Source organism: Mesoplodon bidens (genome assembly GCF_964165515.1).
Source record: "Mesoplodon bidens genome assembly, chromosome: 5".
In the NCBI taxonomy this organism is placed as follows: Eukaryota; Metazoa; Chordata; class Mammalia; order Artiodactyla; family Ziphiidae; genus Mesoplodon; species Mesoplodon bidens.
Genome location: NC_138161.1, coordinates 59,211,512 through 59,224,942, shown reverse-complemented (window position 1 = coordinate 59,224,942; position 13,431 = coordinate 59,211,512). Strand labels below are relative to the sequence as shown.

The following is a 13,431-nucleotide window of genomic DNA, read 5'->3' as shown; positions in this document are numbered from 1 at the left end:
TTTGACCATGGGATCCTTTTTTTCTCAGAAGATCTCTAGTGACCAGTTTTTTACTGAACATATTTTGAGAGACATTGACTGGTCTGTGTTTTCTGTTTGCCCTCACCCAATACAGTGGAAGTATTTATGGTCATCTTGCCCAGTGGCCTTAATACAAAGGTCTAGGATCCCAGTTCTGGAAAGAGGGCAGGTTTTGGTAAATGAAGAAAAAAACTCAGCATGATAGTGTGACAAACAGTTCAGCTGCAGGTTGCGCAGTGGTTAAGAATCCGCCTGCCAATGCAGGGCACACGGGTTCGAGTCCTGGTCCAGGAAGATCCCACATGCCGCGTAGCAACTAAGCTGATGCTCCACAACTACTGAGCCTGAGCTCTAGAGCCCCCGAGCCACAACTGCTGAGTCTCGTGTGCCACAACTACTGAAGCCCATGCACCTAGAGCCGGTGCTCTGCAACAAGAGACGCCACTGCAATGAGAAGCCCACGCACCACAATGAAGAGTAGCCCCTGCTCACCGCAACTAGAGGAAGCCCGCGCGCAGCAATGAAGACCCAACACAGCCAAAAATACATACATACATACATACATACATACATACATACATACAGTCTTTAAAATAAATAAATAAAAGGGGGAAAAAAAGAGTTGGGTTGCTATTGTGCTAGAAGGGTATTAACCCACAACTGCCCCTAAGTGGTTACTTGAGAATGGCGCTCTTTCAGCCCTTCCACAGCCTTTTGAGGTATTTACAGCAGTGAACGTGGAAGTCCCAAAGCAAGGGACATTCATTACCTGACATCTGCAACGACCGACTGCTTGTAAAATTTGGAGAAGGCAGATGTTGTATAAACCAGGTTTACCTGCAAAAGAAGAACCAAGATGACTGAAGTCTTTCAAATTGGCTTCCTCTCATGATACCCAGTGTGCCGTAGGTCCAAGCTCTGACAGTTAGCAAGGAGAAAAGCAAGGCTCAAACTAAAGGCCTCTAAGGCCAAACCCAGACATTATTCCTTGAATTCAAATAAATTCTTACTTCCTGTATCAGGGTTACTTACTGTCATTCTGCTCTCTGTGAAGATTAATCAGCTACCTTTATTCATTTATTGCTGTCTTTAGACACCCTAACCAAGCTTAACTGCTGCATTCTGCCTACTCCAAAAGTTAATTTTCTCCACAATGAATAAGTGAAACTCCTTTAAGCATATTTTCAAGGTATTCCGCCCAACCTCTTTTCTACCAATGCACGCCATGGAAAAAGTATATCAGCCGCTAGAGGGCGCGTGGTGCCCACAGTCCAATTTCCACATCCCACTGCAGAACTCTCCAGTTTCCAGGGACACACCCAGATCTTTGAAAACACCATAAAAGGATCTCAAAAGAGAGCTATTTCAGTCAATTGACTGTTTGCCCTTACTTAGCATTTCTAAAACCAATTTCTTCTGCCAAATCTTCTCCTCCTGTAGTCCCCTTTTTACATAATAGCAAAATCACCTACCTAATTGCCCAGGAAAAAAAACCAAAAAATGAAAAACCTTAGAAATAATATAGCATTGTGGAAAAAAATGGGCCATGGAGTTTAAATTCACTATGCAACACAGAACACATTACCGAGGTCTGCTGAGCTTCTTTTTTTCTTTCTCTCTCTCTCTTTTTTTTTAAACATCTTTATTGGAGTACAATTGCTTTACAATGGTGTGTTAGTTTTCTGCTTTACAACAAAGTGAATCAGTTATACATATACATATGTCCCCATATCTCTTCCCTCTTGGATCTCCCTCCCTCCCGCCCTCCCTATCCCACCCGTCTAGGTGGTCACAAAGCCCCGAGCTGATCTCCCTGTGCTATGCGGCTGCTTCCCACTAGCTATCTATTTTATTTTATTTTTTTACCATCTTTATTGGAGTATAATTGCTTTACAATAGTGTGTTAGTTTCTGCTTTACAACAAAGTGAATCAGTTATACATATACATATGTCCCCATATCTCTTCCCTCTTGTGTCTCCCTCCCTCCCACCTTCCCTATTCCACCCCTCTAGGTGGTCACAAAGCACCGAGCTGATCTCCCTGTGCTCTGCGGCTGCTTCCCACTATCTATCTACCTTACGTTTGGTAGTGTATATATGTCCATGCCTCTCTTTCACTTTGTCACAGCTTACCCTTCCCCCTCCCCATATCCTCAAGTCCATTCTCTAGTAGGTCTGTGTCTTTATTCCCCTCTTGCCCCTAGGTTCATCATGACCTTTTTTCCCTTAGATTCCATATATATGTGTTAGCATGTGGTATTTGTTTTTCTCTTTCTGTCTCTCTCTTTTTTAATCTGTAAAGTGGTGATCAAAATGCCTACCTCTTTGGGTGGGATGTTAAATAACTGTAACAAAATGCATTGAATGCAATACTAACTATACAAACAGGGTCTACACAAAGGCAGCCTTGACTCTGCAGGAGGCCGGGAAGGATTTCACAGAGAAGGAGGCTTTTTGATGGGTCATGAATGACGGGTGGAATTTCACTCCATAGAAATTGGACAGACGTCTTTAGGTCCTGAGTGAATAGCAGCAGAAACCAGGGCTGCCAGACATGTAAATGCAATGATTATTCATAACACAAGTAATGACTGCCTTAGATCACAAGGTTTCTGTTGGGAGAAAGTGGTAAGGAATGAGACTGGGACAATCAGGGTACAGATTTAGAAAAGTGCTTGCCTGTTATTCTTAAGAATCAGTATTTTATCCTGCTATTCTTAAGAATCAGTATTTTATCCTGCTCTTCTTAAGAATCAGTATTTTATCCTTAAGCCAAAGGAGAAATGTTATTTTTGAAGGATAACTTCAGCAGTAGAGAGGAATGGCTTTGGGTGTTGAAGGAAGAATACTGCCTGGGATTGGAAAAAAAAATGGTAAAGAGATTTTAAAAGAATGTCCATCTCCTTGGGCTAATTTGAGGGATAATTGATATATTGAAATGGTAAAGGGTTTCGCACTTTACCCAGTATATATGAGGCCTTCAATCAATAAAAGCCACTATGCCTGCTACCGTCTTTGCTCGCTCGCTCTCTCTCAGCCCTTCTTCATTTTACACTGCAGAGTGCCTGTCACTACAGGAGAGTCGCCACTGCTAGGCCACCCTCTCCATTACTGTGCAGACGCAAACTGGCAGAAACTTTCTATTGGTAATGGGTAACGAGAGCCATGATAAATATTCTTCTATGTGACCAATTATACTTTTAGGAAAGCAGCTAAGGAAGTAATCAGAGATACACACAATTTACATGGCGGTTTTGTTATAGTGTTATCTGTTAATAGCAAAAATTGGAAACAACTTAAATATCCAATAAAAAGGGACTTGCCAACTTGAAGCTATCAAAACTTATGCTTTTTAAAGAATATGAACTTGCGTAGAAACATGCAATCTTATGTTAAGAGGAAAAAGTCAGATTATAAAACTGAATATCTACTAATACTCCAATATTGCCCTATGTCCTGTGTCTATGTGGTCCAGAATCAAAAGGGGCTCTATCTCTGGAGACTATGTTAAAGGAGATTATATTTTTTAAGTACTTTTGTAAATTTTATAAATTTTTACAATAAATACTTACCAGTTCTACAATAGGAAAGGGTTTTTTTGTTTTGTTTTTTGTTTTCTTAAGTGAAGAGATGCCAGTGCATCAAGGTTGAAATAAATCTGTATGGATCACAGAATTAATCAGTATGCATGTGATTTCTGTACTGGAAGGCATTTTAAATATCACCTGATCCAATTATTTTATTTTATAGATAAGAAAAAGTGAAGCTCAGAGAACCATTTCTTTTTACTTTCAGGAGAAAAAAAAATAAGCAATTCTATCAAATAAACAATTTTATCTTACAACCAAGATGAGCTAAATTCCATGTTTCCCTGAGTTCTTCCTTCATCCACCCTGCTCACCTGTGACACTGTAACCCCAACCCCCCATCCCTTACCCCCTGACCTCACCTTCCCCAGCCTTTCAAGCTCCCCCCATCACCTCACCACTTGCTGCACGGTCCGGGCCACTGATAGAAATTCCCTGGACTCCTTCTGTCGGTATTCAGGAAGAAACTCAATGTTGGTGATGCGAAACATCCCAGCAAAGTAAAAAGCATCTCTGCTTTCTGTCTTACCTGTAAGAGAGGAGAGAAGGTGGTTAGGAGTCTTTCCATCTGTGTGACAGTGAGGCATTGTCTGATCTATGTCACTATCGGGCTCCTAAAATGATTTTATTTAGACAGCTTCTTTAAGCTGTCTTTTTTTAAAATTTATTTGTATTTCATTTATTTATTTGTGGCTGCATTGGGTCTTCATTGCTGCATGCAGGCTCTCTCTAGTTGCTGTGAGCAGGGGCTACTCTTCATTGCGGTGCACGTGCTTCTCATTGCGGTGGCTTCTCTTGTTGTGGAGCAAAGGCTCTAGGTATCCGGGCTTCAGTTGTTGTGGCTCGCGGGCTCTAGAGTACAGGCTCAGTAGCTGTGGTGCACGGGCTTAGTTGCTCCGCAGCATGTGGGATCTTCCCGGACCAGGGCTTGAACCCGTGTCCCTTGCATTGGCAGGCATTGGCAGGCAGATTCTTAACCACTGTGCCACTGGGGAAATCCTAGATAGCTTCATATTTTACAGACTGTGAAGCTCTAAATGTAGTTAATAACATCTCTTCTGGACTTCCCTGGTGGGAAGAGCCAGGCAAAGCAAGATGATAGGCCAAAGGAAACCCAGAAGAAATGCCCCATATAAGTGATTCAAACTACCACGAGGGTGCATCTCTCCGAGTCCACCCATGCGTCTATCTACACTTACTCTTTTTTCTCCTAATAAACACTTCACTTGTTTCACTACTTTCCGTCTCTATGTGGAAATTCATTTCTACAAAGCCATGGGCCAGGGTCTTATCACTGGCCAGTGGCCTTCATGGTCTAGTGGCTAAGATTCGGTGCTCTCACTGCTGTGACCTGACTTCAAACTCTGGCCAGGGAACTGAAATCCTGCTTCAAGCTGCTGCAGGCTGAGGCCACCTGAGATCAACTCCTGCTCAAAAACTCTGCCCAGGGAGGACCAGGGGACTGGGCATCAGGTGGGCCAGAAACTGCTGTGAAGACAGACAAAGACATTGCTGTGTCTGAGCTGCCTTCAGGTACCTGAGAATAGCCTAGGGAGATGAGGGACTCTCCTTTCAGCCGTTCCTTTTTGTTACAAGGTCTTACGGGTATGAGGCATCACTCCCAGGCTCCCATGGCTGTGATACCTTTCTTTCCTGTGACACATACCCCACGGTACCATAGCTTCTGTCTGCATTTCTGTCTTTCTAGATGAACAGTAAATTCTTGTCCTTCAACCCCAAGTCAGGGTAACGAGTGCCTGACTTAGCTTTCAAGCTCAGTAATTGTTCCTGAGAAGGAAGAGAGAGAGGAAGAGAAGGAGGGAATAATCTCTCTTAACACAATACCCAGTGCGTGGGAATGTTAAATAAGTGATGGCTGAATTAAAAAGGTGCAGCCTCTGTGAAGGACAGGGAGCAGCCTCCCTGTGTGACCCATCCAGGCTCACATTAGCCCTGTAGTGTAGTGAGGCTGTGGAGAGTGGGGAAGGGGCTGGAGGCCTGAGCTCCTGTCTTAGATTGGTTCTTTGAAGTTATGAAACTGAGGGCCCTAAAACTGAGCTCCTCTGCCAAGTTTATGACTAAGCTCTCTATCCAAAACTTTACTCCCTTTCTTGTCCTGTACTTGTTCACCTCAAGATCAAGGAGTAGCAAAGAAAAGGGGGGACTGAAACAGAGCAGGACCCTGCAAGGCCCTCCTGGGTACAAAAGCCTTTCCATTTTCCCCATTTCTTGTTTGTAGGAAAAAGGCTTCAGCCTCCCAGACCTTCCCTGAGTTCCAAAAGGCAGATTCAAACACTTACTAATTAGAAGTGAGGGAATGCAGAAACAAAGGAAAAGCAGTCAAGAAACAATAGTTCAGAGTCCTAGTTCCTCCTTAAGGGATAAACCTAATAATCTGATACATATATTTGAGTTCTTCTATAGGAACAAAGGACCTATCCAGGTGGAGAATGTTGACTTCAGGCTGAGCACAATCACGTAGACCCCAGACTGGTTGGAACCAGAAGGCTGATGGTTGAGATTCCTGAAATACCATCCTGTTACCTCACCACCAACCATCAGAAGAAAGTCACACACCCCATAGCCCTCCCCAACAAAATTTGCCTTTAAAAACTCTTCCTTGAAGACCATCAGGGAGTTAGGGTCTTTTGAGCATGAACTGCCCAGTCTCCTTGTTTGGCCCTTAAATTAAAACTTTCTCTGCTCCAAACTCCAGCATTTCGATTTGTTTGGCCTCACTGTACATCAGGCACATGAACTTAGGTTCAACAAAAGTTATGTTGAGGCGGGAGATAGATGGGCCCTCAGGGCAAACTGTTTGTGTTCATTCCCTGTGGACCATAATCCAGATGGGAATAACAGGACAATTGAGAGAGGAGGCTGGGCCCTGTCCAGATAGAAGATAAGAGACCACATATTTTATTCTCAAAGTCAGGAGACCTCTCCGCCTACACATGCGTAGAAAGGCTCTTTGGAGGTCAAAAGGGGAGTGATGCCAAGTGGCAAAATCTACCCATACGCCTCTTTGGTTGAATCCATCTTGGCTAAGAGATGCACGTGCACACATGGGAAGATCCTGAGATATACCAAATATGGACTCTGAACTAAGCAAATCAAAATGATTGGCCAAAGGAAACATGGAAGAAATGCCCCATAAAAGTGATTCAAACTGCCACTTCGCAACTCTCTCTCTGAGCCTGCCTGTGTGTCTATCCACACATACTGTACTTCTTTTTCCCCTAATAAATACTTTACTTGTTTCACTACTTTCTGTCTTTGTGGGAATTCTTTTTTCTGCAAAGCCATAGGGCCAGGGCCTTGTCACTGACCACTAGTCTAGTGGCTAGGATTCAGTGCTCTCCTGGCTCAATCCCTGGACGGGAACAAAAACTCTGCTTCAAGCCACTGCAGGCCGAGGCCACCCGAGATCAATGTAACCTTGGACAAATCACCTTGCCTCACTACGCCTCTTGTATAAAGCAGTATTTGTTTTTGTCTTTGATTTTTACCAAGAAAGTCCTTAGATTTTTTTTTTCTGTTGCAGATTCTTTAAAATTTGAATGAAAGCTATGACTTCTACCTAGAAGCTCACACATCCTTCTTCTATCAGTAAGTAATCAAGGGATAAGCAATGCAAGAGAGATCAATTTAGCCTTCAACCAGATTACATTTGTCTAACTCTTGAGTTCAGCCTAACATACAAGCCCTCCATGTGAAACTAAGGAGGACCCTTTGGGGCCGTCCTGGGCACAAAAGCCTTTCTGTGTCCCCTTTTTACTTATTTGCAAAAAAAAAAAAAAGTCTTCTGCCTCTTAGACCTTCCTGAATACAAAGAGCAGATTCAGACAGCTGCTAATCAGGGAAGTAAGGGAATGCAGAAACAAAGGAACAATCAAGAAACTATAGTCCAGGATTCTGATTCCTCCTCAAGGAATATACATAACAGTATTTTTGAGTTCTTCTGCAGGAACTAAGGCCCCACATAGGTGGAGGATCATAACTTCAGGATGAGCACAAGGTTCCTGGAATACCACCCTGTTACCTCACCACCAACCAATCTGAGGAAAGTCACGCACCCTGCTGTCCTCACCCCAAATTTTGTCTAAAAAAACTTCTCCTCCAAAACCATCAGGGAGTTCAGTTTTTCTGAGCACAAGTTACCCATTCTCCTTGCTTGGCCCTGCAATAAACCTTTCTCTGATCCAAGCTCCATTTTGGTTCGTTTGGTCTCACTGTGTGTTGAGCACACAAACTTACATTCAGTAACACATGATCTTCCTGATGAGCTGTCCATCTCATTTCTGTTAAAAAAAAAAAAAAATCACAAGCCCCAAATGGAGTCCTTTGCTCCCAAGACTGCAAACCAAGACTTAATTACAGTTTCAAATTCTCTCAGGAATGTGACCTTTAAACAGAAATTTTCTGATCAACACTAGTGTGGTGATCTGCATGATAAAAACCCCTGCTGTTCCCTTCACCCAAAATTTGATGGCCTGGCCTGAAACAATCCTTTCTTTTCTTTTGCTAATAGCTTCCTTGCCCCACCCTCCTTCTGCCTATAAAAACCTTCCATTTTGTACACCCCCTCAGAGAGCCCTTTTATTTACTAGAAGGGATGCTGCCAGATTCATGAGCCATTGAATAAAGCCAATTAGATCATCAGATTTACTTGGTTGAATTTTTGTTTTTTAACATTTCTCAAGGCCACCCTCCATGCCCAAATTTCATGTATCAAAACTAACCCCTGTTGTTTGTTGAACAATTCTCACTTATTTTCCTTTGTTTGTACTGGTCTGTTTTTCTGAAATGCCCTTCTCTGATTTTCACACAACCAACAAATTAACTCTTCACAATCATGTCCCAAAACCTTGTACAAAAATGCAAGGGCAATGCAAATACATCAGTTTAGGGCTGGCAGAGAACTGAAGGGAAATAAACTGGTTTGCTCTGGATTGAGATTGTGTGTCTTTTGTGTTTTTCTTAGTTGCTCATTGACTTGACTGCCCCCACTAGTCTGTAAAGACAGATTTTTTCCTGTCTACCACTCTGTTCCATGCTTATCACAGAGCCTAGCTCATAGTGGGCACTCCCAAGATGTGTCAAATGAATTTTCAAGGAGTTCATGAAGCCTTATCTAGACTCTATCCCTGGGCAGGTTGTTGGATGTCTCCCTTCTGTGATTGCAAAGTAATTGCTTGAGAAAAAAAAAAAAAATCAACTCTCACTCCCTCTCTAATACTGAACTATGAGATTTTTTGAAAGTAGAAAAATGCATCTGAGAGCTTTTTGAAGGTAGGAGATGTATCTTGGTGTGCCTGATATCTTATATTGTGCCACACAAATTACAGGTGGTCAATTTCTATATGTAAATGAACTGAACTGTTCAAGACAATATTCATTCATTCTTTGCCTATAAATCTAGCTTTCCAACCAAATTTTAATATCCTTGAGAGTTCACATATCTTGTATCAAGTATATTAATATGCGTAGGGTGGGAAGTCTAACATAAATCAATAAATGCTGTATTTACTGAGCTGCTTGGGTAAGTACTCTCTAAGGAAGAACTTAGTTATGACTCCTATCCAAAAGGATCAATAAGACTGACAAAAACAATCAATTGGATAAACAAAAACATAAAAACAGAGGAGAAGGGCTTCCCTGGTGGCGCAGTTGTCGAGAGTCCGCCTGCCGATGCCGGGGACACGGGTTCGTGCCCTGGTCCAGGAAGATCCCGCATGCCACGGAGCGGCTGGGCCCATGAGCCATGGCCGCTGAGCCTGCACGTCTGGAGCCTGTGCTCCGCAATGGGAGAGGTCACAACAGTGAGAGGCCCGCGTACCGCAAAAAAAAAAAAAAAAAAAAAAAATCAGAGGAGAGAAAGACGCATGAGTAAAATGAAGCTCAGGGAACTAGAAATATAAGGTTGCCTAGAAACAGGCAGTGGGTGGATGAGGAAATAAAACAGCTTAGCATTCCATTCATTTTTTAAAGCTAAAACTGCATTACATTTCTGAACGAGTCAAAAGCTCCTGAGCATTCTCCTCAGCTCTTCTCATCTTATCCCCCCATCTCTGCTCCTCTGGGAAGAAAGCAGTGGTGGTAAAAGAAGAAATGGGAAAGACAATTCTGGCTTCTTCCTTAAAACCTCAATAGTTTTGAAAATGACTGTCAGTCTGAGAAATAAGAAAATTCTATCAGAAACCCCCAAGGTCAGATCGGGCCTGCATTGCTGATGCAGAACTCACAGGGCAAGACTTAACCCCAAAGGTACACAGATTTCAACTCACTGATATAGAGCCACAGCAGTGTCCAGGCTATGACCGCTAAGATGAACAAAAATACTGTGAAGAGAATGATTTTGTTTTGGACGTTCCAAAAGGGAGCTTTCTTCTTGAGTTGCTTCTTGGGTTTGGGTTTGTTGACGGGTTTTCTTGGTGGTCGTCTCCCTGGCAGCTTCCCTTGGACACTGACCACCTGAACTGAGATATTGGATATCTGCAAAAGAATGAAAGATGTGTTAACAGTTAGAAGTAGTCTAGAGCTTAAATGCAACCACCTAGTCAGGAGAATCTTGGTGCTAAAAGGTCTAAATAAGTCAAATTATTTACATAAGCATTGACTTGCATTGAATCACACAGTTAAGACCAATCAGAAAAAAGCAAGCGGTACATGAACTCTAGTGAAATGGTTCCCAGGTCCTCAACTGGTCCCCTCAACTCTCCAACTCTGCTAAACTGACACTGTAGAGGATAGGCCTGAATTTTATGGAGTGTAGACTAGAGGACCTGAAGGTCAGACAGGATTCTATGGGGGTTGATTCATCTGTCCACCACTCTGGGGATGTGTGTGGTTTGTACGATATAGCTTTTCTCCCACAGTCAGTGTCTTCTGGGCTGAGGCAGATTGAAAGTAAGAATAGAAGTGAGTTCCTCAGAGAAACTAATTGATTTCTTAATTATGGCTTCGTGACCTGGTGGTAATGATACCGAGCAGGACCCTGTGGGACTCCTGGGCACAAAAGCCTTTCTGTGTCCCGTATTTCTTGATTACAGGAAATAGGCTTCATTCAGCCTCCATGACCTTCCCTGAGTTCCAACAAGCTGGTTCAAACAGTTGCTAATTAAGGAAGGGAGACAAGGGAGGAAAAGTCAAAAGAAACAATAGTGCAGCCTTGGGGCAGGGTCCTGGTTCCCCATCAAGGGATATACATAACAGTATCTACGAGCTGTTTTTCAGATACTGAAACCCCCATCAGGTAGGAGAAATTAACAGTATGCTGCCCACAAACATGTAGACCCCAGACGGGTTGAAACCAGAAGTTACCTCACCACTAACCAGTCAGAAGATTGTCCATGAGCTGATCATGCCCTCTTTGAACCATTACTATAAAACTCCTCACTATCCCCTCCAGGTTGAGACACACAGTTTTGAGGGCATTAGCTCACTGTGGCCCCCTTTGCCTGGCAAAGCAATAAAGCTATTCTTTTCTACTTCACCCAAAACTCTGTCTCCAAAAATTAATTCAGTGTTGGGGTACAGAGGCCGGATTCAGCTTCAGTCGGAAGAAAAATTTGAGGATGATGCTCTCATTTGTGTAGGGATGCAGGACAAGGATCAAACTGATTGCTTTACCACCGCCTCACAGGCATGCACTTCGAAGCCAGCCACTGAACTGGTCAGTGACTCAGGTTTTCAATACAGATGAAAGGATGATTAAAAAATAAAGAATGAAATAGGGGACTCATGTTAGATTAGAAAATTACCAGGTTTAGTGCAAGGTGTTATGTGCAAAAGGAAAAAATACATTATTTAACTCTTTCCCCTCCTCTTTTTCTCCTCTATCCTCTGTCATCTGATGCTGTGAATTCTTTAATAATGTAAGTGAGAGTTTAACTTCTTTGAAGGAGAGATTTATACATGTCAGGGTAACTAAACTTCAGTGACAAAATAACTTTTAAACACACATTCTTTTAAAGGCAAGAATCTGGAACACCAGTTCCAAAGAAATAATCTTTCGAGCTCTCCTCTAAGAATGCTCTCATTCTCTCTTACTCTCTCTCTCTCACTGTTCCCTACAAAGTACATGTCTTCCAGTCTTTAATCTTACCAATTAATGGGATAATATGTGGCCAAGAACATTCTAAATTATTCATGGCTCCCTCATTCTTTTTGCCAAACACTCCTGTCAACCCCTGGAGTGAAATGTAGCTTATATGCCTCCTGTTGAAACTGAACTAGACCAGATCTCATCTAATGTGATGTCCTGCAGGACTGAGGATGGTGTTTCTAAAGAGAAAAACATTCTGTTGTTGGATGACTTGACTATGGTGTCAAGTTCCTTTCAAATATTCCCCCCAAGAAGTAAAAAAGGAAGACACACAGAAATGCTAGCCCGTGTACAACTGACAAGGTCAAGGTTTGGTCTTTAAGTGCGGGAACACATTATAGGCAGTCTCAGTTAGCCCTGATTAAATTTTAAAGTGGAATTTGTGGAGAGATCAGTACCATTTCCCTGGAGTTTTAGAAAAATCAATTGCCAAGTACAGCACTTTAAAACAAGCTCAAATTTGTAAAATCCATTAAGTTCCAAAGGAAGGCTAAGTATTTTATTATTGTTTCCTTTATTTTTGTAAAGTAACTCAGTCTCATTTTACTAAAAGGGTCAGCAATAAATGGCATTCGAGTAACAGAGAAGGCTTCTCTCAATGTACTTACATTCACATCAGCAGGTTTGGATGCAACATCGCTGTTTTCTTTGTCCATTTTTAGTTGTTCTGCAGGTGAACATCCAGAGGTACATCCAAGCCAGTTTTCAGCCCCTTACATTCCCGCTTGAGAAGAATTGGTTGCCACATTCAAGCTAGCTTTCAGAGGAAAGGAATCAATTTACCTCCACCGGCTCCAGTTCAGAAACTGAAGCTGCCTCATTACTATATAGTGAATGTTAAAGGGACCTAGCAGAGAGCCTTGCAAACCCAAACTAAAGGTTTTTTAATGTTACCCTAATATGAGTCAGGCCTCTCAGAGCCCAGCCTCAAGACAAGGTTGCCTCACAAGGATACAGTCCAACAACCCCTAAATATTTACAAGTCATTTATATTTTTGTCTGCATCCACTAAAGTATATTACGAGATCTAATGTGTAACCTTCAGCATTGCTTCTTAGAAATCCCCATACTGCCCAGGGGAGGGTAAAATGGGTGAAGGGGGTGAACTGTATGGTGATGGATGGCGATTAGACTTAGGGTGATGATCACATTGTAGTGTATATAAATATCAGTTTATAATGTTGTACACTTGAAATTATCTAATGTTTCATTCCAATTTTACCTCAATACAAAAAAAGAAAAGAAATCCCCCCACACACACACCCATTTCTCTTGCTGGCATCTCAAGCCAACTCCAGAAGCCTCACTGTCCAATTCTGCTCTTAGCTTTCCAGCTACACTCTCTGAAAATCCCTATCCAAGAGGTTGGGCTTTTTCCCCCCTTTTTTCTCCCCCTTCTCTTGCAGTCCTCAGTAAACCCATGCCCTTCCTGATGAACATCTTCTTTTCCCATCTCTCCCAGTCGTCCCCATGTCAATCTGAATTAGGTTCAAGGGTAGGAAGCGGAGAGTAATCGTGAGATGCACCGTCAGGGTTTTCCTCAGCACACAGGAGGAACAAGGCTCACACATTGCACCCCTTGTCCCTGTGACACAGACATGCTTCCCTCTAGGCACTGTGAATCAGTGGAAAGCTGATCAATTGCCCTTTAAAGGGGAAGCACTGCTCTGCTGATTTGGACACAAACACTGCATCATTCAGGGGATGGTCATAAAG

At 42.6% G+C, this 13,431-nt stretch overlaps 1 protein-coding gene across 3 annotated transcripts in view; it reads right to left on the bottom strand.

Moving 5' to 3' along the window:
* Positions 1–12,380, bottom strand: part of TMPRSS7 (transmembrane serine protease 7) — a 48,095-nt gene extending 35,715 nt beyond the window's left edge. For 2 of the 3 annotated variants that reach the window (XM_081234084.1, XM_081234085.1), the window contains exons 1-2: positions 1,054–1,230; positions 791–858 (exon numbers count right to left, since the gene is read on the bottom strand). In XM_081234084.1, coding sequence (XP_081090210.1) covers positions 791–858; positions 1,054–1,059 — 74 coding nt within the window. In that variant the 5' untranslated portion in view covers positions 1,060–1,230. Of the gene's footprint in view, positions 1–790; positions 859–1,053; positions 1,231–4,006; positions 4,138–9,895; positions 10,104–12,323 lie in introns of those variants that run through there. The other variant, XM_081234086.1, reaches the window with a different exon arrangement.
* Between the last annotated feature and the right edge of the window lie 1,051 nt (positions 12,381–13,431).